Here is a 24661-nt window from a genome sequence, read left to right as displayed (position 1 = left end):
TTCTCGATTCAACACGATTCTCATTTCAGACCAATAGACAGCGATGTGCTCTGCGCCCTTCAACAAACTATTTTGGTTATTTTGATATGAATATTGGGGATAGGAATCTTAAATCAACTTACGATTCTCATTTCAAACCAATTCCAGCAATAAATTATTTGGTATATAAAGATATATAAAAATCGATCAAAAATATGTATGTACTGTATATATATATATATATATATATATATATATATATATATATATATATATATATATATATATATACATTATATTGCCAAAAGTATTTGGCTACCTGCCTTGACTCACATATGAACTTGAAGTGCCATCCCATTCCTAACCCATAGGGTTTAATGTGATGTCGGTCCACCTTTTGCAGCTATTACAGCTTCAACTTTTCTGGGAAGGCTGTTTACAAGGTTGCGGAGTGTGTTTATAGGAGTTTTCGACCATTCTTCCAAAAGTGTATTGGTTAGGTCACACACTGATGTTGGTCAAGAAGGCCTGGCTCTCAGTGTCCGTTCTGATTCATTCCAAAGGTGTTCTATCGGGTTCAGGTCAGGACTCTGTGCAGGCCAGTCAAGTTCATCCACACCAGACTCTGTCATCCATGTCTTTATGTACCTTGCTTTGTGCACTGGTGCACAGTCGTGTTGGAAGAGGAAGGGGCCACAAGGTTGGGAGCATGAAATTTTCCAAAATGTTTTGGTATCCTGTAGCATTCAAAGTTCATTTCACTGGAACTAAAGGGCCAAGCCCAACTCCTGAAAAACAACCCCACACCATTATTCCTCCTCCACCAAATTTCACACTCGGCACAATGCAGTCCGAAATGTAACGTTCTCCTGGCAACCTCCAAACCCAGACTCGTCCATCAGCTTGCCAGATAGAAATGCGTGATTCATCAGTCCAGAGAACGCGTCTCCACTTCTCTAGAGTCTAGTGGAGACGTGCTTTACACCACTGTATCCGACACTTTGCATTAGACTTGGTAATGTATGTCTTAGATTCAGCTGCTCGGCCATGGAAACCCATTCCATGAAGCTCTCTGCGTACTGTACGTGGGCTAATTTGAAGATCACATGAAGTTTGGAGCTCTGTAGCAACTGAATGTGCAGAAAGTCGGCGACCTCTTTGCACTAAGCGCTTCAGCATCCGCTGACCCCTCTCTGTCAGTTTACGTGGCCTCCCACTTTGTGGCTGAGTCGCTGTTGTTCCCATACTCTTCCATTTTCTTATAATAAAGGCGACAGTTGACTTTGGAATATTTAGGAGCGAGGAAATTTCACGACTAAATTTGTTGCACAGGTGGCATCCTATGACAGTTCTACGCTGGTTATCACTGAGCTCCTGAGAGCGGCCCATTCTTTCACAAATGTTTGTAGAAACAATCTCCATGCCTAAGTGCTTGATTTTATACACCTGTGGCCGGGCCAACTGATTAGGACACCTGATTTTGGCAATATAGTGTGTGTATATCAAATATCTTGTCTTTCATTCAACTGAATATGGGTTGAAAAGGATTTGCAAATCATTGTATTCCGTTTATATTTACATCTAGCACAATTTCCCAACTCATATGGAAACGGGGTTTGTATATATATATATATATATATATTTTTTTTTTATTTAATATATATATATATATATATATATATATATATATTTATATACATATATATATATATATATATATATATATATATATATATATATATATATATATATATATATATATATATATATATATACATATACACAAACCCCATTTAAGAAACTCCGCCCGGACAGCTCCGCAAAAGAGGACATGTCCGTATATATATATATATATATATATATATATATATATATATATATATATATATAAATATTGTGTATATATATATATATATATATATATATATATATATATACATACATACATATTGTATATATATATATATATATATATATATATATACATATTGTATATATATATGTATATATATATATATATATATATATATATATATATATATATATATATACTGTATGTATATATACATACTGTATATATATATATATATACATATTGTGTATATATATATATATATATATATATATATATTGTGTATATATATATATATATATATATATATATATATATATATACTGTATGTATATATACATACTGTATATATAGATATATATACTGTATGTATATATATATATATATATATATATATATATATATATATATATTGTATATATATACACAAACCCCATTTGAGGCATTTAAGAAACTCCGCCCGGACAGCTCCGCAAAAGAGGACATGTCCGGTGAAAAGAGGACTTATGGTCAGTCTATCGTAGCCCGGTCGCTGCTAGCATGCTAGCAAAAGAGGACATGTCCGGTGAAACTGATCGCAGCTAGCATGCTAGGATCTGCTTTTTATCGATAGATTTATACATTTCCATCCATCCATTTTCTACCGCTTATTCCCTTTTGGGGTCGCGGGGGGCGCTGGAGCCTATCTCAGCTACAATTGGGCGGAAGGCGGGGTACACCCTGGACAAGTCGCCACCTCATCGCAGGGCCAACACAGATAGACAGACAACATTCACACTCACATCCACACACTAAGGCCAATTTAGTGTTGCCAATCAACCTATCCCCAGGTGCATGTCTTTGGAGGTGGGAGGAAGCCGGAGTACCCGGAGGGAACCCACGCAGTCACGGGGAGAACATGCAAACTCCACACAGAAAGATCCCGAGCCCGGGATAGAACCCAGGACTACTCAGGACCTTCGTATTGTGAGGCAGATGCACTAACCCCTTTCCCACCGTGCTGCCCCGATTTATAAATTTGATTAATAAATCTTATTTATAGATTTTATTTATACATTTTTTATTATCTATAGCTGGGGTGTCAAAAGTGTGCCCCGGAGGCCATTTGCGGCCCACAGCTAATGTTTTAAAGGCCCACGGCACATTCTAAAAATACTATTAAAATAAACAAAAACATAACAAAAGTGAAATAAAAAAGCTTAAAGGTTAAATGTAATTTAGAAAAAGTTGCAATGTTGACTAATAAAACAAAGCTGTTTTTTTTTCTTTCAAACTGTCATTGCTCAAAACATAATATTGAATCAAAATCAATGGTATTATGAATTATTGACCTATCCAAGGTTCCGATTACTTCACATCAAATATTCCACTAAGAAAAATATTTTTGGTGGAAGATTTTGCAAATTTGGTAAATAAATAACCAAAACATTTATATTTTGTTGTTTTCTTACTGTACCAAAAATAAACCGAACCGTGACCTCTAAACCGAGGTACGTACCGAACCGAAAATGTGTGTACCGTTACACCCCTAATATATATATTATATATATATATATATATATATATATATATATATATATATATATATATAAATGGTAAATGGGTTATACTTGTGTAGCTCTTTTCTACCTTCTAGGTACTCAAAGCGCTTTGACACTATTTCCACATTCACCCATTCACACACTGATGACGGGAGCTGCCATGCAAGACCCATCAGGCGCAAGGGTGAAGTGTCTTGCTCAAGGACACAATATACTGTATATATATGTATTTATAAAAAAGTCAAAACGTTTGGTCACCCATGGTCTACTTCATGCTCTTTAACTGAAGAAATAATAGATAAAAACTATGCAGTGTTTATAAAGTACTAAATTTAGCCTAAATAGATATTGAACATCTTAAAGTGCTTTTTTTCGCAGTTGGAAAAATTAGGTCGGAGGTTGTCTTTTCGTCTATTGTTATCACGTGATCACGACGGCATTGTCATTCCTTCGTCCAGGTTGATGGGCTCATATCGCCAATCCGATTTTGAAACTGAAATATTCCCACAACAGGACATTTGGCTTTCTAATTTTATTTTCTTCCAGCAGCACTTCTCAACGGCAAGTCGCTAGGCTCTCTGTACTGTGAGTGTGCTGGCAGCGGCGCCCCGCTTGGTCGAGACAAAGACTGTTAATGACTGAAAAGAGGGGTCACTCTATTCAGTTAATTCCACTGTTAAATAAATATTTCTGTTTGAAGTGACACCTTTCTCTAACCTTCAGGTTATGTACGGCCTGAACATGTTTCATCATGCTTGTTGTACTTCCCCCCTTACATGAGAGCGAAGCCTGGCAATAATTGCAGATAGCCGTTTCCTCGTCGTATTTTTTTGTAAAATGAAGCCATGCCGTGGGGCGTTTTTTCCGGTCCATTGTTGTTGCTGCTTCTGTATCTGCCGCCTAATGACTGAGCTACGTAATTTCCTGGGACGTGCCACAGGGCATTTCCTGTGGGACGGGATTCGTTCCCAGGGAATCGAATAAAGAACCAACTCTTTTTCTTTACTATAGTGGCCTCGATAACGGGAACCGGTTCTCAAAAAAGGATTTGAGTCCACGGAATCGGTTCTTTTGTTATCGAACGGTTCTTTTCTTATCGAACAACGGGGAGAACTGGTTTCGAACATCATCCCTAATGTTTACTTATGTAAACACAGGGTGTGACATAATTCCATTCACATTAGACCTTTTTAATAGTCCCATACTTATTTGAGTAATTTGAACGACTACATAAAAAGATCAGATTTAACAAAATATCCAAATTAGGCATCATACACTGCAGTGTGAACGTAGCCGGGGTGCCTTTTAATACAGGCCAGTGGTATTCTGGCTCACCATGTATCCCATTTAATCCATGCTTATATTATGGTCAGGAAGAAATCAGTTAGTCTAATAATACATTTTTCAATAGAGTGGAACTGATCATAGAGTAATCAGATCTACTATGGATTGATTCAGGCTAAACTTGTTGCAAGAACAACTTCATGTCAGCTATTGGAAATTAAGCTAAGGTGCCATTTCTGGGCAGCATTATTTCACTGAGTAAGGACCGCCCCTGACTAAAGCGGGGCTCTAAGCAGAAATGTATTTGGAGGCCCGCCAACCCCAATACATCATTTTTTGGGACAATTGTATACGTATTTAAAGTTATTCTTATACTTTTTTAATCACCTTGAATTAAATGTGATGCATGTTTTAAAATAAAACTAATAAATGAGAAATATAGTAGCGCAAAATAACGAATTTAACATAAATTTGCAATCATACCTGAGACAACTCCGACCCGGTATAATTACTTTACAAGACCAGCACTAACACAGCGTATCACAGTTAACATTTTAGGGGTACTTTGCCATTATATTCCTGTCAGTGACAGACCAGAAATAGGCTAGGAAAGCATGTGGTGTAAAATGTCATATGAAGCGCCCTGTCATTAATTAATCAACATTTTACCTGAGCTTCTTCACGCAAAAACGGTGCCCCCCACAGATCACGGATCCCTATGCACAGCGTGTGGTCTGCGTGTAGAGAGGGGCGGCCCTACACTCGGTACTTAATTTCTGCCATTCAAAGTGAATATAGAATAATACAAATCTACCCTATGATTGACTGGTGATCAATTTAGGATGTTTACCAAGAGTCAGGGGAGATACGATCCATCTTGGCCGCAACCATGAACCGTATAAGCAGTTGAAAATAAATGATATATTAATTGATTGAATTTTCCTCAAATTTGATCAAGGATACAATGTTCTTAATGCAATGAGCTCTCTAGACTTTTTAGTCTTTGCCAATTTGTTTCACTTGTAATGTGCTCTTTTAATAGCCCAGTTAAAGGTCAGGTTATTTCACACCTTAGTGTTAAAATGTCATCATTTGCTGGTGCAGGTATGAACTTTCCCAAAGTTGAGATCTTGATATGCTACAAGTGAAATCTAATTAGCCTTCAAGCAGATCTCGTCATTTGAGAGGAAAAAAGTCAAGCTTGTCGCAAACAAACTGTAAATTACACAATCGGATGACAAGTGAAATATTCACTGTAGATGTGTGTATTAGTTTGACCTAGAAGACCTTCCCGCCATCCATTATAAATCCTAACACTGAGTGGCAGGTAAAAGCAATCTGGGATACGGTTCAATGCTATGGACACTTGTCCTAATCCCTGTGCTCCCAACGGAGAAGGACGATCTATTCAATAAATATTCTATTTCCACCCCCAGCGAGGTACTAGCCCTACACACACACACACACACACACACACACACACACACACACACACACACACACACACACACACACACACACACACACACACACACACACACACACACACACACACACACACACTCCAGTCCTTTCCCTAACCATCTTCCTATGTGCTGTGGTCCCCTAGGTAAGTTTAACAGCTACGTTTCTATTGTCTCCGCTCTAAGAGGTCAGTATATCACAGTGAATGAATCCTGTCACTTTTATTACCCGTGGAGCAGAGCGCCACAGATGAAAACAACACTTCATATAGTGCCACATCTCTCTGGTCTCACAAAATAGCCTTGCTTGATCAGTTTGGTACTCTGGACACCCCCGCCCCTCTCCTCAACATATTTTTTCTCTTTTTGACTATCTTAGACTCTGCTTGTGTACAAAATGACAACGCAACTACAACCCTGGCCTCAACTGCACCCAGGTGTGTCTATAGAAGGCCCTATAATGAATAGGCTAGACCAGGGGTGTCAAACTCGTTTTCATTAATGGCCACGTCACAATTTTGGCTGCTCTCGGAGGGCCACGTTAAAGGGGAACATTATCACAATTTCAGAAGGGTTAAAACCATTAAAAATCAGTTCCCAGTGGCTTATTTTATTTTTCGACGTTTTTTTTCACAATTTTACCCATCACGCAATATCCCTAAAAAAAGCTTCAAAGTGCCTGATTTTAACCATCGTTATATACACCCGTCCATTTTCCTGTGACGTCACACAGTGATGCCAATACAAACAAACATGGCGCATAGAACAGCAAGTTTATAGCGACATTAGCTCAGATTCAGACTCGGATTTCAGCGGCTTAAGCGATTCAACAGATTACGCATGTATTGAAACGGATGGTTGTAGTGTGGAGGCAGGTAGCGAAAATGAAATTGAAGAAGAAACTGAAGCTATTGAGCCATATCGGTTTGAACCGTATGCAAGCGAAACCGACACGACAGCCAGCGACACGGTAGAAAGCGAGGACAAATTCGGCGATCGCCTTCTAACCAACAATTGCTATGTGTTTGTTTGGCATTAAAGGAAACTAACAACTATGAACTAGGTTTACAGCATATGAAATACATTTGGCAACAACATGCACTTTGAGAGTGCAGACAGCCCAGTTTTCATCAATTAATATATTCTGTAGACAAACCCTCATCCGCTCTCTTTTCCTGAAAGCTGATCTGTCCAGTCCAGTTGGAAATGCATCTGCTTTGAGTGTCGCAGGATATCCACACATTCTTGCCATCTCTGTCGTAGCATAGCTTTCGTCGGTAAAGTGTGCAGAACAAACGTCCAATTTCTTGCCACTTTCGCATCTTTGGGCCACTGGTGCAACTTGAATCCGTCCCTGTTCGTGTTGTTACACCCTCCGACAACACACCGACGAGGCATGATGTCTCCAAGGTACAGAAAACAGTCGAAAAAACGGAAAATAACAGAGCTGATTTGACTCGGTGTTTGTAATGTGTTTGAGAAAATGGCGGATTGCTTCCCGATGTGACGTCACGTTATTCCAAGAGCGAATAATAGAAAGGCGTTTAATTCGTCGAAATTCACCCATTTAGAGTTCGGAAATCGGTTAAAAAATATATTTGGTCTTTTTTCTGCAACATCAAGGTATATATTGACGCTTACATAGGTCTGGTGATAATGTTCCCCTTTAACTGATGTGGTGGACCACATGAAATTATGTGGGCAGACCATATTCAAGGACATGGCGGGCCACAATAATTACGTAACGGACTACAATAAATTAATTGGCAGACCACATTGAAGGACATGGCGGGCCACAATGATTAGTTGATGGACTACAATAAATGATGTGACACACCACGTTAAATGACATGACGGGCCACAATATTGAGGTGACGGATCACCTTAAATGATGTGGCACACTACATTGAGTAACATTACAGGCCATGTATGGCCTCCGGGCCTTAAGTTTGACGCATTTGGGCTAGGCGAAGATGGAGACTGCCATAGGCGAGCCCAAGGGTATGTGCCTCAAGGCTTGCACCCCAACCTGTACTGTAGCTCAGGGATCAGCGTGTATCCTTCATCCATAGCAAAGTTCTCTGTTGGCTTCCTGTCCTAAACCCACCATGGCTCTCTCACGCCTTCCTGTCTGGTGTATTAATCGACGACTTGTGCTGCGGCACCATCAATTCATTTGTTGCATATTGGCCAAAATATCTCAACACTGAGCAGCGAAGGGTATTTTCCTGTCAGAGTGGACGCACATTAGGATGACTAGAATCTGCCATGGTCTGGATGTGGGTGAAAGGATGTTCGTTTCGCCTGCCATTTGGCCAAAAATAATGAGCAGGATGACATATGCACGGTGTCGATAGGGAGTCACAAAAACAGTGTCACTGTCAGAAGCGGCCAAAGATGCAAATGTGATATCGGCTGTCACTTAACATGTCAAGCACAACATCACTCTAACCTTTACAGATGACCGAGTGAATAGCTTGGTGCAAATGCTGGAAATATTTGTAGCACAATTAACCACATTTGGCAAGAAACAGATGACAGAATGTGAGTGAGAAAAAACAACAACGTTGCCTCAAAAGAACATAATTGGGGAAGTAAGCAGTATATAACACATTTTATTGCTACATCTCGCCACAATATTATTTATTATTTAAAGGGGCAAAGTCAATTTTAATATTTACATATTGTCCCTCGTTTATGGCTGTTAATTGCTTCTGGACATGATCATGATGAATTAATTTTCGCCAAGTAGTAATCATTAGGGATGTCCGATAATGGCTTTTTGCCGATATCTGATATTCCGATATTGTCCAACTCTTTAATTACCGATACCGATATCAACCAATACCGATATCAACCGATATATACAGTTGTGGAATTAACACATTATTATGCCTAATTTGGACAACCAGGTATGGTGAAGATAAGGTACTTTAAAAAAATAAAAATAAAATAAAATAAGATAAATAAATTAAAAACATTTTCTTGAATAAAAAAGAAAGTAAAACAATATAAAAACAGTTACATAGAAACTAGTAATTAATGAAAATTAGTAAAATTAACTGTTAAAGGTTAGTACTATTAGTGGACCAGCAGCACACACAATCAAGTGTGCTTACGGATTGTATCCCTTGCAGACTATATTGATATATATTGATATATAATGTAGGAATCAGAATATTAATAACAGAAAGAAACAACCCTTTTGTGTGAATGAGTGTAAATGGGGAAGGAAGGTTTTTGGGGTTGGTGCACTAATTGTAAGTGTATCTTGTGTTTTTTATGTTGATTTAATTAAAAATAATAATAATTTTTTTTAAAAACTAAAAAAAAAAAAACGATACAGATTATAAAAAAAAATGATACCGATAATTTCCGATATTACATTTTAACGCATTTAAATTGAATCGGACATCTCTAGTAATCATTTATTATGATTCTATATTATAATAGCTAGAGTGTAAAAAGCAGTTTAACCTTGTAAATATGTTTTTCAACATCATGAGAGCCCTTTTTGACATTGAATAATACTCTTTATTCACATGAACACTATTTTAGTCCAATATATTAATGCTGCCTGAGGCTGAGCCGATCAGTGGCCATCCATCTATCTTCTACCGCTTGTCCCTCTTGGGGTCGCGGCCATGATACTGAAGAGTGAGCTCTGATTGGTCTGATCTCCCTTAGTGGCCAATACACTATTGTAGTATCGTATTTTTGGACTACGAGGTGCACTTAAAGTCCTTTAATTTTCTTAAAAATCGACAGTGAAGCGCTAAGTGTATGTATTAATTTGGGTTGTGCTTACCGACCTTGAAGCAATTTTATTTGGTGTAATGACAAGTGTCACCAGTAGATGGCAGTTACACATAAGAGAATGTGTGAGCTGCAAGTTGACGCCTGTTCAATAAATGACACTAGCAATCAAGTTAGTGTAAGAAAGCAACACCAAAACTTCGCATTTTCATTGAGAATATAGAACATTAAAAAGGGCGCTGAAAAATCCGTCAAAATGATACTTATTATACAGAATACGCGTCATCTAGTGGTATGCCAAAGAATCACCTATTTAAATATTTAATCACAGTGTTACTGTTCAATTTGTGTGCAATGTTACAGTGGCCAAAATATTAAATAAAACCTCTACCTTGTTTTAATGAATACTTGGGCCAACTACACTACTGTATTTTAATGTTGGTCAATATGGTGCTACTTGCAGAGCCAAGTGAATTCTGAGGTGGTACTTGGTGAAAAAAGTTTAATAACCACTGCAGTATACAGTAAAAAAAAAAATTACCAGCATCCATCCAATTAGCAGGTGCTTCCAAATTAACACCCGGGAAATCCCTTCTTTTTTTCTCGACCCCGTCGTCCCCCCGGATTTTGGTCGCCGCAAAAAAAAACGTATCATTATTGCTGCTAATGCGGCGATCGGGTCTGCTCGACAAGCCTCGGCAACACTCGGAGGCGCGCATGCAGTGCGGCGAGTTGCATGTTACGTAATTCAAATTTACAAAGCTCGATAGTTTGCTGGACATGAAGACGATGGAAAGACATCTCTGCCAAAAATGATCTTCCAAAAATCCCAACTTTGTCTAAATAGTAGCTTTTTCTTGAACTCCAGAAGAGCAGGCAGCAGCTCACACTTCCCATACTTTCTGTAACATTAAAAAGGGGGAAATGATATGAGCCAGCTTGAAAAAAAAATCTCAACTATAAGCGCTGTGAAGGAGCCCCGAATTGTTTCTATTTTCATCTATGCAATATTACAAAGTTCCTCACAAGGAAGCCTCATATTAAAGTGGACAACTAGAACGCATAACTGTCAGAGTTGACGGTGCAATGGTTAGAGACGGTGTATTGTGGACAAGGTGTCATACAGTAGTTTGAAATCCACTATAACACAAGTAGGTAGAATTTTTTTTTTTTTTTTTTTAAACTATTTTTTCTGGGAAATGTCCCATATTGTGAAATGCAAATGTTGCCAGGTATGCCCAACAATAATTACATAATTTATGGGATAGGTTGATTGGCAACACTAAATTGGCCCTAGTGAGTGAATGTGAGTGTGAATGTTGTCTGTCTATCTTGTTGGCCCTGCGATGAGGTAGCGACTTGTCCAGGGTGTGCCCTGCCTTCCGCCCGAATGCAGCTGAAATAGGCTCCAGCACCTCCTTTGCGACCCGCGAGGGACAAACAGTAGAAAATGGATAGAGGGATGGTATCTACAGTACATTATGGTCTAGTACAAGTAGACTGCATGCGTTGAGCTGTGAGGCCCAGAGGCTGACTTCACTGCTACTACTACATACTCTCCAATATTCTATTTGTTAAATTTACTATATTATATGTTATATTATTATATTTAAAGGAATGTCCAATCAATGGAACACAACTTGTTGGATGATACATGGAAAATACTGCATTTGGATGAGAACAAAATGGACTAGTGCGAGGAGAGGGGGGATAATATTGTTTTTTAGTTACAATGGTCCTCGATTGACTGTTTTCAAATTGATACGCGCTCATTGGGGAGAACGGCTCCAAATGATGGGTGTGACATGGCGGTAGTTTAGCTGAGGATCATATTCTGCAGCTGTCATGGAGATGTGCACAGCTTGTCTGCATGGTGGCAGAGATTGAGTGCTCCCACTGTATCAGACACTGAGCCAGACACAAGGCCACTGATGGCTGACATATGTCCAATGACAGGAGCTGCTACACCAGAATTATTGGAGTGCAGGATTTAATACAACATATATTTATGCTGGCTGGAATCTGAAAGGGTTGTGAAAGTGTAGGCAAAAACACACAAGTTTATTTTCAATCTGTGTACAGATAGGGGTGGGTGTAAGGACTTGTTTTTGAGCATAGGACAGGAAAAAGTTAGGAGGCAGCCCAAGCTTTGCGCCTTAAGCAAGGCTGAATGAAGAATTTCCCCTCGGGGATCAATACAGTGCCATAGAGAATGTCACTCATTAAAGCACAGACCTGTGCCATGGCTGAAAACTACTTAACATGTCAACCTGACTCTTTTGAATGAAAAACCATGGTGGATCCGGAAATACTATTCCCCTCCACAACAGTAGGTGGCAGTAGTGTATATTGCAAAGTGGCAACTGCCCCCTCTGAGCAAGTATTTTTTTAAACAATTTTTAATTTTTTAATTTACCTTCCAATTGGTTGTGCTGTACTAAATGGTAAGTGAGCCATCGTTACACCCTATTCAAAGTTTCGAGGATATCAGTTATGCAGTTTTTGTGAAATCCTGCCAAATAGGGTGGCGCGATGTAGACAATATAAATAATATAAGTTTGGCCGACAGTAAGAGCTTTTAATACTATTGTTGAATTGTGATAATGCACGTCGACCATGGTGGGTAGTAACCGTCTACAATAACTCTGTTACATTTATTTAAATAACCTTTTGAAAAAATTGTACTGATCAGAGTAGTTTTAATGTACAAATCCCGTTTCCATATGAGTTGGGAAATTGTGTTAGATGTAAATATAAACGGAATACAATGATTTTCAAATCATTTTCAACCCATATTCAGTTCAATATACTACAAAGTCAACATATTTGATGTTCAAACTGATAAACAATTTTTTTTGCAAATAATCATTAACTTTAGAATTTGATGCCAGCAACACGTGACAAAGAAGTTGGGAAAGGTGGCAATAAATACTGATAAAGTTGAGAAATGGTCATCAAACACTTATTTGGAACATCCCACAGGTGAACAGGCAAATTGGGAACAGGTGGGTGCCATGATTGGGTATAAAAGTAGATTCCATGAAATGCTCAGTCATTCACAAACAAGGATGGGGCGAGTGTCACCACTTTGTCAACAAATACGTGAGCAAATTGTTGAACAGTTTAAGAAAAACCTTTCTCAACCAGCTATTGCAAAGAATTTAGGGATTTCACCATCTACGGTCCGTAATATCATCAAAGGGTTCAGAGAATCTGTAGAAATCACTGCACGTAAGCAGCTAAGCCCGTGACCTTCGATCTCTCAGGCTGTACTGCATTAACAAGCGACATCAGTGTGTAAAGGATATCACCACATGGGCTCAGGAACACTTCAGAAACCCACTGTCAGTAACTACAGTTGGTCACTACATCTGTAAGTGCAAGTTAAAACTCTCCTATGCAAGGCGAAAACCGTTTATCAACAACACCCAGAAACGCCGTCGGCTTCGCTGGGCCTGAGCTCATCTAAGCTGGACTGATACAAAGTGGAAAAGTGTTCTGTGGTCTGAAGAGTCCACATTTCAAATTGTTTTTGGAAACTGTGGACGTTGTGTCCTCCGGACCAAAGAGGAAACATTGTTATAGACGCAAAGTTGAAAAGCCGGCATCTGTGATGGTATGGGGGTGTATTACTGCCCAAAACATGGGTAACTTACACATCTGTGAAGGCGCCATTAATGCTGAAAGGTATATACAGGTTTTGGAGCAACATATGTTGCCATCCAAGCAACGTTACCATCGACGCCCCTGCTTATTTCAGCAAAACAATGCCAAGCCACGTGTTACATCAACGTGGCTTCATAGTAAGAGTGCGGGTACTAGACTGGCCTGCCTCTTATCCAGACCTGTCTCCCATTGAAAATGTGTGGCGCATTAACTTAAGCTGTACATCAAGCAAGAATGGGAAAAAATTCCACCTGAGAAGCTTAAAAAATGTGTCTCCTCAGTTCCCAAACGTTTACTGAGTGTTGTTAAAAGGAAAGGCCATGTAACACAGTGGTGAACATGCCCTTTCCCAACTACTTTGGCACGTGTTGCAGCCATGAAATTCTAAGTTAATTATTATTTGCAAAAAAAAAAAAAAAAAGTTTATGAGTTTGAACATCAAATATCTTGTCTTTGTAGTGCATTCAATTGAATATGGGTTGAAAAGGATTTGCAAATCATTGTATTCTGTTTATATTTACATCTAACACAATTTCCCAACTCATATGGAAACGGGGTTTGTAGCATACTTTTTACTTTTACTTAAATACTTTTGTGAAGGAGACACACTTTTATTCCGTTGTTTGAGTTTCAATCCGATTCTTATTATTTATTTATATCACAATTATTTATAATCTATTGATTAAGACTTGCAAAGACAAATTCATTTTGTCAGCAAGGTTTCTCCCAGCAGGGACTGTCACATGACTGTTTCGCCAATCCAACGTAAGCTTTCGTGACATTGGACTCCATTTCACCTATCAAACAGAGCTTAGCAGTCACATGATTCTGTTTCGCCAATTCAACGTAAGCTTTAGTGACGTTTGACTCCATTTCACAAATCAAATGGAGCCTGGCATTCTTCCCTGCTAGGAATAACAATCCGGTGCCAGTGTTAATTTTGTTGACTAAAAATGTTCGTCTGAGTTATCGTCAATTACCTATTTACAGTATCCCTGACTGTAATAGGATGATAACGAATAACAACAAATGCACGTTGATGAAAACTATAACGAAATTGACAATTTAGTCAACGAAAATAAAAATGATAATCTAGTCACGGGCCACAGGTGGCTAATGTGCCCTGCTGTAGAAACTAACTGTCTATGGACACTATAGTCTTAGTACGGTAGTATATGTGGTCTGGTCACATATGGGACGCGGGTCACATGGTTTTCTTATGTCAGCACAGGTCAGGGTTGAAGAGTTTTTCCTGAAGATACATCCAACTATCATAAGTAATGTCCCAATCCCGATATTTGCCTTTTTTAACTGATCTGCAAATGGCTGATGCGCTGCTGAGCCCAGCTGATCTTTACCTCAGCTGTGTCCCAATGTTTACATGGTCTTTGAATGTACTCATGTGAAAGATTCCTTCAAAAGGGATGCACGCTCAGGGAGACACAATTGCATTTCTTGTAACACAAATGCAAGAGTTGCATGAATTACAGGAGGGGGCCTGTCTTGCCAGAACACCAGGGTTGTAACGCAGGCTTAGCTGGGCTGAAGCCGAAAGGCCCCTCCCTATCAGGGGTGCCCGATTTTGACGGTGGAATGCAATGATTGGCGTACATGTCAGTCACAAACAGCTTAGCTTCATCTAGCGATTGTGTACTTTCTCTCGGCTGCGTTGTTTTTTTCCTACTTGGCTCGAACCCACATCGCCTGTGTTAGAGACCAGCGTACTACCACTGGACCACCAACACTTTATCTGTAATTGACTGGCTTCTATTACACTCGCAGAGACGTGCATCCGCCCGTCGTGAAGGAGATGTGTTCATGAACAAAATTATATTTAAAATGGGTGATATTTTTGCATTGTTACTGTTCTGTTAAATAAAAACATGATTTTTTCCCCCCAAAATGTGTCTTCGGGCGGGGGTTGGAAGTTTAGGGGGACACTTCCTAATTGATATATATTTTTCTTTTAACTTTTTTAAATAATACCAATATAATATGTTCATTACACTGTTTCAACCTTTCGCCTCAGAAAGTTGTTCTGTCGGCGAAGCTTGCTGCGCTGTCACTTCCGCGGAGTCCTTTGCGGCTTAAAGTTGTGTTGCAGCTTTATATCGTTGTGTTGTGGCGTTTGTCTTTGTTGTGGCCTTTGCGATCGTGCTGTAGCTGAAAGTTGTTGTGTTGTAATTTATGATATTGTCTTGTGGCATTTGCATTTGTTGTGACCCTTCTAGACCACCGTAGCTATCTGTCATTCTTGTTTTGATGACTGATGGCGTCAGGCAGACAGACTTGAGTAACGTTTAACGTCCTTATCAGTAAACGTGCTAAATTTGATATAAAGTCCTGTCCTTAACTCTAATGAGTTTCTTTTTTGCATTATCGAAATAATCAATTGGTTTCCTTTTAAAACCATAGTGAATACCTATCTTCACGACAGCCAACTTACTACTCACTACCTACTCAGTGGCCTAGTGGTTAGAGTGTCCGCCCTGAGATCGGTAGGTTGTGAGTTCAAACCGAGTCATACCAAAGACTATAAAAATGGGACCCATTACTTCCCTGCTTGGCACTCAGCATCAAGGGTTGGAATTGGGGGTTAAATCACCAAAAATGATTCCCGGGCGCGGCACCGCTGCTGCCCACTGCTCCCCTCACCTCCCAGGGGGTGAACAAGGGGACCCAACAGCCTCAAGTCTTTTTGAATATGATGCCACAAGTGTGGCACACCTATCTTTGGGAAGTTTGGCCCATTCCCCTTTGCAGCACCTCTCAAGCTCCATCAGGTTGGATGGGAAGTGTTGGTTTTCAAATAAATGAGCTTGTCCCTGAATCGTATCGTTAACCACAAATATTGAATCAAATCAATGTTAAAAACGAATCGTTACACCCCTATTATCTATTGTCAAAGTATCAAATTGGGACTTGTAATCGGATTGGATGTGAGGCCCCCCCAAAAAACGGATCATGATCAGAGAGCAAAACCGTTGATCGGGACATCCCTAAATATAACTTCTCACGTATTTACTCAAGAACTTCCCTAATGGCTTTATTAGAACAGTATTTATGTCATTAACAAGATGGCATATAATATAGACATCCTGTTCTGCCCTCAATTTAGGCATGTGTACTTAAACATCAAGAAAGAATAAACCCAATTAAATGTGTTAAGTAAAGATCCACTGGCACAACATGAAATATAAACTCTTGCCTCTGCACAAGTTAAAATAAAACTGGCTAGTGTACATAGCATTTTTGTTTTCTGTTTTGTGAACTTTTGAAATTGCCTGGGGGAGCCTTTTGATCATGGCCATGTTTGCACCAGAGACCACACCAGAGTCCGCGTGGAGAAACCGGAGGAGATACGGACGAAGACACGGGGCTGCGTAGCTAGCGTTGCCCGTCAGGATGAGCGAGCGTCACAGAGTTGAATGAGCATGTATCGTAGTGTTTCTTAACCATAGGGCCAAGGTCCATTGTTGGGCCGCGAGCGTCCCCTTGAGGGCCGCCGAAAATATCTGTTTCTCAGCTGTGGTCTGTATGGGCCGCAGTGGTACTCAGTTGTAATACACTTTTCCACCACTTGTGGCAGTAATGACAATATCAAACAAACAGCAGAAGATAGATAGATAGATAGATGGATAGATGGATAGATGGATGGATGGATGGATGGATGGATGGATGGATGGATGGATGCTTTATTAATTCCTTCAGGAGAGTTCCCTCAGGAAAATTACGATCCCAGCAGCAGTACAGATTTGAGATAAAATTTAATAAGTAAAAAGTAAATAATGGGGGTATAAATTGAAATAAAATAGAAAATATTACAATAAAAATAAAAAGCAACAATAAGAACAAAAATAACAGTAAAAATAAGAATATAACAAGAGAAACTAGGCAGTAGTGACCATGTTATGAAAATGTATTGCATAAGTCTGGAACTAAATTCATAGAGAAGTTTCTTAAGTGCAAACAATATGACTTAAGTGCTGAAGCTGTATTTTCATTTGCAATTTAATTTTATTGACAGTTTATTTAAAGATAATCATTATTAATTTGGTTTATTGTAGCACAACAATTGTATTTAAATGTTCAGTCACTGCATAAGAGTCCCTTCTTATGAAAGATATTAGTACTTATTTTTCTAATCAGCCTGACCTAAACCTGAGGTTTGTGTTAAATAAATAATAATGGTAACACTTTAGTATGGGGAACACATATTCACCATTAATTAGTTGCTTGTTAACATGCAAAATAGTAACATATTGGCTCTTAATTAGTCATTATTAAGTACTTATTAATGCCTTATTCTGCATGGCCCTAACCCTAACCCTTACCAAATAACTCTAAATTAAGTCTTTGTTACTTACAATATGTTCCCCTAGTGTCCAAATAACTCTTAATTCAATATTTGTTACTTAGAATATGTTCCCCATACTAAAGTGTTACCATAATAATAATATTTGTGATTAACACATGGTTTCGGATTGAATGTGAAGCCAAAAAAACGGATCGGGATCAGAGAGCAAAAATGTTGATCGGGACATCCCTAAATATAACTTCTCACTTATTTACTCAACAACTTCCCTAATGGCTTTCTTACAACAGTATTTATGTCGCTAACATGATGGCATATAATATAGACATCCTGTTCTGCCCTCAATTTAGGCATGTGTACTTAAACATCAAGAAAGAATAAACCCAATTAAATGTGTTAACAAGTAAAGATCCACTGCCTTCGGGTCAATAAACCCCATCTCGCTCACGGCATGCAAACGCGAAGCTGTCTGGCTTTGGCATCGCCACTCGATATCGTTCATATTGAGCTGGACGAGGATCAGAAGCAACAGGTCAATAGCCGCTGAGCAAAGTGATGCTGTTGCTTATCTCCACAACCCAATCACACCGCCATCCCTGAGCCCCTACCACAGCTGATCGATACAAGGAAGAGTGGCTGTGTTCTCAGTCCACCTTTGGGGTCACGGGTCACCGGGCTATCCATCCGTTTACCCGCCACGGCTGTCGATCCCAGAAGGAAAACACGGTCATAGTCCTGATGAGCATTTATTCCGAGAGTCGTTAATAATTAAACGCGGCCAAGCCTGGGGGAGGGCACAGAGGATTAATGGACGCTTCATTAAAAACAAAGTGATGATTACATTTGCAAGTGTGTTCAGTTACAACTAATTGTTAACCGGTGTGTCTCCTTGTGCGGCGACAGGTAAGAGCCAGCGCCATCGCTCAGGACGCGGATCAGAATTACGACTACGCCTCCAACAGTGTGATCCTGCACTTGGACGTGGGCGACGAGGTGTGCGTGCAGCTGGACGGCGGCAAGGTCCACGGAGGCAACACAAACAAGTACAGCACCTTCTCCGGCTTCCTCATCTACCCAGACTGAGAGCGAGCGAGCATCACAAATACACACGCCCATGCAGACCTCAACACGTGATCTACACACATGCATGCAAACACACACACACACACATCAAAAGGGAAACTAACAATTAGTGGATTTATATGAGCGACATTTAACCTCCTTTGTGTGTACCTTGTGGCTCTGAAATCTCCAAAAATATTGCAATGTGATCCATATGAACTTAAATGATTTGTTATGCAATAATTGTGTTGGCATTAATCACGAGAAACGCTGCATTCGGTTTGTTTGAACAGTTCTGCTTTTTAATATCGATCACCTGATCAAATGAGTTACCTGACCTCAAAATTAGGTACACCTCCATAACCCAATAAGATTACCGTATTTTTCGGAGTATAAATCGCACTGGAGTATAAGTCGCACCTGCCGAAAATGCATAATAAAGAAGGAAAAAAACATGTATAAATCGCACTGGAGCCCGGTCAAACAATGAAATAAACTGCGACTTATAGTCCGAAAAATACGGTAAATATGAGAGCTGTAATAAAAATGCACAACAATGACATTAATGCTCACTTTGTGAAAGACTCAGATGTAACTTCAGGTTGTTTGCAGTGGAGTATAATGCGATTTGAAAATATTAGGAACATGTGTTCAATTTGCATCTCCTTCACTGTGCAAAGTTCAAATCTTGCAGTGGACCTTATTGGACTGTACAGGTGTACCTAAAGCTGGGATTTGTTATGCTTTTGTTTTTTTACAAAACAATCCCCAACTTGTTCATTTGGGCCATTTTAAAAACCAAAAATAAATCGACTTTCTTCTCTTTTATAATTCCAGTCGTGTGATGAATGCATTGTTTACAAAATGTTTGTGTATGAGTGGGTGAAGTACGTTTGTATATACGTGATTTAAGGACCGACCCATAATAAATGTTGTACAGTACATTACGCTGACATGTTATTTTTGAGGGATTTCATCATGTTTTATATATATATATATATATATATATATATATATATATATTTATATATATATATATATATATATACACGGTATAAAAAGGCTCAGCTGTCTGCTACGTTGAACAGGTTGGGTAAACAATTGCTAATAAATGATCTATGCCTACATCATGTATGTTGCGCCTCATTGTTTCAGGGTCATAAACACACACCGTCCATGTTTACCTGCCAACACAACCGCCCGGGTCGATATACGGCATGCCACTGTGGACTTACAAGCGGAGATCGAAATACTAGTGGCTGACCGGAGCAGGCATGGATTTCCAATACGTCTTCCGACACTGTCCAAGGCACAAACATTAATACCACTACTGGATATTGATCTCAACTTACAACAGATCCAGGATCCACAAACATGCAGCCGACGTATACCTTTTAAGATGAAACAATATCGCACGCAATTGTGCAAACAAACTCAATTGGTTCTGAGAATTGAGCGGACATTGTTGATCATGGGTTTAAAGTCAGATCATTGGTTGCACATCTTGTCAGTAACAAGAACTCCAGTCGAGAATTGACCAGTTTTTCATTAGTGATATTTGTTAATATCCCCATACGATCTCTGGTTGCTTGGAAGGCTCTTCCTCTCTACACTGCACTTCATTATCGGCAAGATGTGATCAATCAGACAAGGACCGCACCAACATGTCATTGACAGCCACTTGTCTGTCACCATTAGGCCGTCACATCTCTCGTGTTGTCTATGCAATCCAAATTCTGATGTTAGAACCATTTACAGGGTTCGTACACCTTTTCCATGGCCAAATTCAAGGGACTTTCAAGACCAATTTTCCAGTACACTTCAAAAGGCGAAAACCAGTGTGAATCAATCCATAGCCTTGTTGTTTGAGGTCACCATTGATTGATTGATTGAAACTTTTATTAGTAGATTGCACAGTTCAGTACATATTCCGTACAATTGACCACTAAATGGGAACACCCGAATAAGTTTTTCAACTTGTTTGAGTCGGGGTCCACGTGAATCAATTCATGGTACCAAATGTATGCTGTCTGTAGGAAAAATACAGAAAATCTGCTACAACCTAACATTGAACCAGCAGTTATCATTAACTGAATGGGGCATAGAAAATGAATGATGTTTCTGTAGACTATTCAATGTCATTGGTGTTTGCAAACCTGTCTCCATTTCTGTTGTTTTTCTAATTTCTTGTTCTCACTCAACGACATCGAACAGCACCAATTGATTCACACCGTATTTGTGCTTGTAAACTGCATAATGTGATGTAAATACACACGCCCTCAAAATGTCAATTTCACTCATTTATTAACAAAATTGTTCCACATTAATATAAGGATAATAAAATAAAGGAAAATATTTTGTTGGTTTCACAACACCTCAGTCACCTTTCATTAAGCATATCTAGCCTTGTGACCTTTCAAAACCGCAATAAAAGTACACCTCCAGGCAACTTCAACCCTAAACTAACACCCTCCCCGGATTGTTGTTAATAATCAAATGTAAACAATCAAATGCAGATATTTTTCTTATGCCTTCTGATCTCTCTCTCTCTCTCTCTATGTCCACTACTTGCTGTACATATCCTACCAAGTCAGACCTACACTGTTTCAATATCCATTTTTCTGTTCTCAATTGTTGATGACTGATGATAACAACCAAACCTAACCCCCCCCTCTCTACACCCCGAATTGTAAATAATGTAAATAATTCAATGTATACACCCAGATGATTATCTTGTGGGATGACTGTATTATGATGATAGTATATATGATAGTATATATCTGTATCATGAATCAATTTAAGTGGACCCCGACTTAAACAAGTTGAAAAACTTAGTTGGGTGTTACCATTTAGTGGTCAATTGTACAGAATATGTACTTCACTGTGCAACCTACTAATAAAAGTCTCAATCAATCAATCAATCAATCAATCATTAAGCATATTTAGCCTTATAACTGTGGCTATGATAACAAAGAGGGAAGTTCTTAACATTATAATTTATCATTGACAAACGCTCGCTTTTTTCCTTTCATAGCTCGTAATAACTGTCCGTAATTAACATGTATTCTAGCGCTGATTTCACAGTTTAGGTCTAGCATGTACCAAAAGGTTAGAAAACAAAACTTTAGCTAACTTGTAGGGCTAATAATCTCTGTGGCTTACCTTTCATATGACGAGAGAGAGCAGACTCTCCCATTGCGAAAAGCTGGATTTCCTTTTTGCATACTTTGCAGCAGGCTACACGTGGATTTGGTCCGAGTTTTATCCAAAGTTTTTAATTGTCATTTTTCATCCAATGTTCATTAAAACGACAACCTCCCGGCATGATGGACCGATGCACCACTGTCCTCTTAGGGGTGACACAGAGCCGTATATACATGACAACAACCTAATGTAAGGGCTCGTGCAAAGCCAACAGATCAAGCGTGTAGCTTTTATTTTTGAGGAAACTTTTATTTTTTTTCCATTTTATAATTAGCCTATTGAGTCAGACTTCCGAGAAATATGATGAACATTTTCAAGCATTTACAAGCACCTCACCCAAAATTCAAGCATTTTTCAAACCTTGAAAACACAACATTAAAATCCAAGCATTTTCAAGGTTTTTAAGCAGCCGTACGAACCCTGCATTTACAAATATTAAGAGAATACATTAATATTAGTGTAGGGAAACAAAATGGGGAAATAATCAATTAATCAGTTAATCAAATCCATCCATCCATTTTCTACCGCTTGTCCCTTTTGGGATTGCGGGGGTTGCTGGAGCCTATCTCAGCTGCATTCGGGCGGAAGGCGGGGTACACCCTGGACAAGTCGCCACCTCATCGCAGGATAAATAGAAATTAGATCATTTTGCCCACATCGATAAATTGCCATGCCTGTGTTTGTTTTATATGTCTCCTTCTAATCAGGGCGCAAGAGTGTTCACTCTGTACATCGTTCTAAGCACCTGAGTGTGTTTATTCGATAGCAGAATTAAATGAACGGAGTGAATCCTCTTGTCAGTCATATACAATTTGCGGGGCTGCGAGCTTACACACACAGGATGCACGAACCGAGCCTCGCTAGTCGCTATACTACCCATCAACACACCAACCACAAAGTGATGGCAGCAAAAAATGACGACAATACAAACCCAGTTAAGATTAAGTCAATTTTATTTACTTATTTAGGATAATCAAAAGTTGCTGACCTTCCAAATACATTATTGAAATATAGTAATTATTTATTTTACTGTTGATTGCAGGAAAAATACGAAAAACTAGTGAAATTACCTATTACTTGAGACATCCTAAATTAAGATTTGGATATCTACAAATCAGAAGAACTTAAGTTATAAATAAGTATTTTATCCTGATAACAAGGATTATTCATTTCTTAAATGAAGCATCCTCAGAATGTTGCAGAATTTTTAAACACAATTGTCTATGTAGGGAAAACAAAATATCGTATTTGAATAGATATTTTCTCAAGTTTAAATTTTGTTTTAAACCAGAATAGACAAAGTGTAATTATTCATGCTAAAATTAAGACTGATGTAAAGTCAATTTAAATGTCTGGAAATAAAAATGGCAAGTAAATTGCAGTATTCTGATCACAATAGTGCTTAATTCAGTGTCAAAATAAAATAAAACATTATCTTTCATCAGCAATAATTTTCGTGATAAGTCAGGCAAAAGTATTATCGGCCCAGGCCTACTGTATAGTACTTACCACGTGTAATACTTTAATGTGTTATTGTGTAGTTAAATTAACCACAATATTAAGAGTGTATTTCAGTATTGTGTCTCAAACACTAACCAGTAAGTATGTAACATATTATTCAATGTTTTACATTGTACGATTGGACTTGTTGGTGAACGACTATCATTATAAAAGTTGAGTATATGTCAAAAGGGACCATATCCATGTTTGAGGAGTATGAGTGAGATTATCAAATGGCAAATATAGCATCTTATAATATGCAAGACATGTGATGGCATCCTGGACTTTTAAAGTACTGTACATGTTGCCCCTGTGAGCAGTAAGATGTGAGCATAGCATGTCTTGGCCGCCGGACCCCCTCAGTCTGTGCTGGCAGAGTCCAGTTAAAAGTTAATTGGAGCGGCAGAGAGGTCTGAGACGGCCTGCGTTGTGGCCCATTAGTGATTCCCCTGTCCAGTGCAGGAGCCACCAGGATCACACACTCACAAATAGGAGGATTAAAATAATCAATAGCCCTGACTAACATCGACCACACACACACACGCACACGTAATTAGTGGGCAACCTATTCAGCAGTGGACTCAGACCCCCTCCCAAAGCAGATACACCGAACACACACACAAGCCAAAAGGCTGCTTGGTGTCTAATGAGAAGAAATAGTTGTGCCTGCCTGAGCACAGAAATAAACATAAAGGTCACGCAAGCCACAAAATGGCATTTTTTACTGCTGATATCTTGTGTTTAGTCACCACAGCATGGTTGCACTGGAAACCCTCATATTACTATTTATAATGACATCATTTGATGTCAAATAATAACCCACTTTACCAACAATTCACCATAAATACCTTAGCTACTTTTGTTAAACATATATTTTCCTTGAAATAAATTACATTTACATACAACTACTGTAATTAGATTTTAAACTGAATAATCTTATTGTAGTAAATGATACTGGAGGCCTGATGACATTTTGGTAACATTGTGTGCAGCTTGCATAGGCTCCAGCACACCCAAAATGGAGGGATGTTATTAACAC

At 38.9% G+C, this 24661-nt stretch overlaps 1 protein-coding gene across 2 annotated transcripts in view; it reads left to right on the top strand.

The window, feature by feature from the left end:
• c1ql4a (complement component 1, q subcomponent-like 4) overlaps positions 1-19918 on the top strand; it is a 30747-nt gene extending 10829 nt beyond the window's left edge. For both annotated transcript variants that reach the window (XM_061971926.2, XM_061971931.2), the window contains exon 3: positions 18760-19918. In XM_061971926.2, the coding sequence (XP_061827910.1) occupies positions 18760-18939 (180 nt within the window). In that variant the 3' untranslated portion in view covers positions 18940-19918. The remainder of the gene's footprint in view (positions 1-18759) is intronic.
• The last annotated feature ends 4743 nt before the right edge of the window (positions 19919-24661 follow it).

This window comes from Nerophis lumbriciformis, linkage group LG01, assembly GCF_033978685.3.
Source record: "Nerophis lumbriciformis linkage group LG01, RoL_Nlum_v2.1, whole genome shotgun sequence".
NCBI classification, from domain to species: domain Eukaryota; kingdom Metazoa; phylum Chordata; class Actinopteri; order Syngnathiformes; family Syngnathidae; genus Nerophis; species Nerophis lumbriciformis.
Note: the sequence above shows the minus strand (reverse complement) of the source record. Positions and strands in the feature narration are given on the sequence as shown.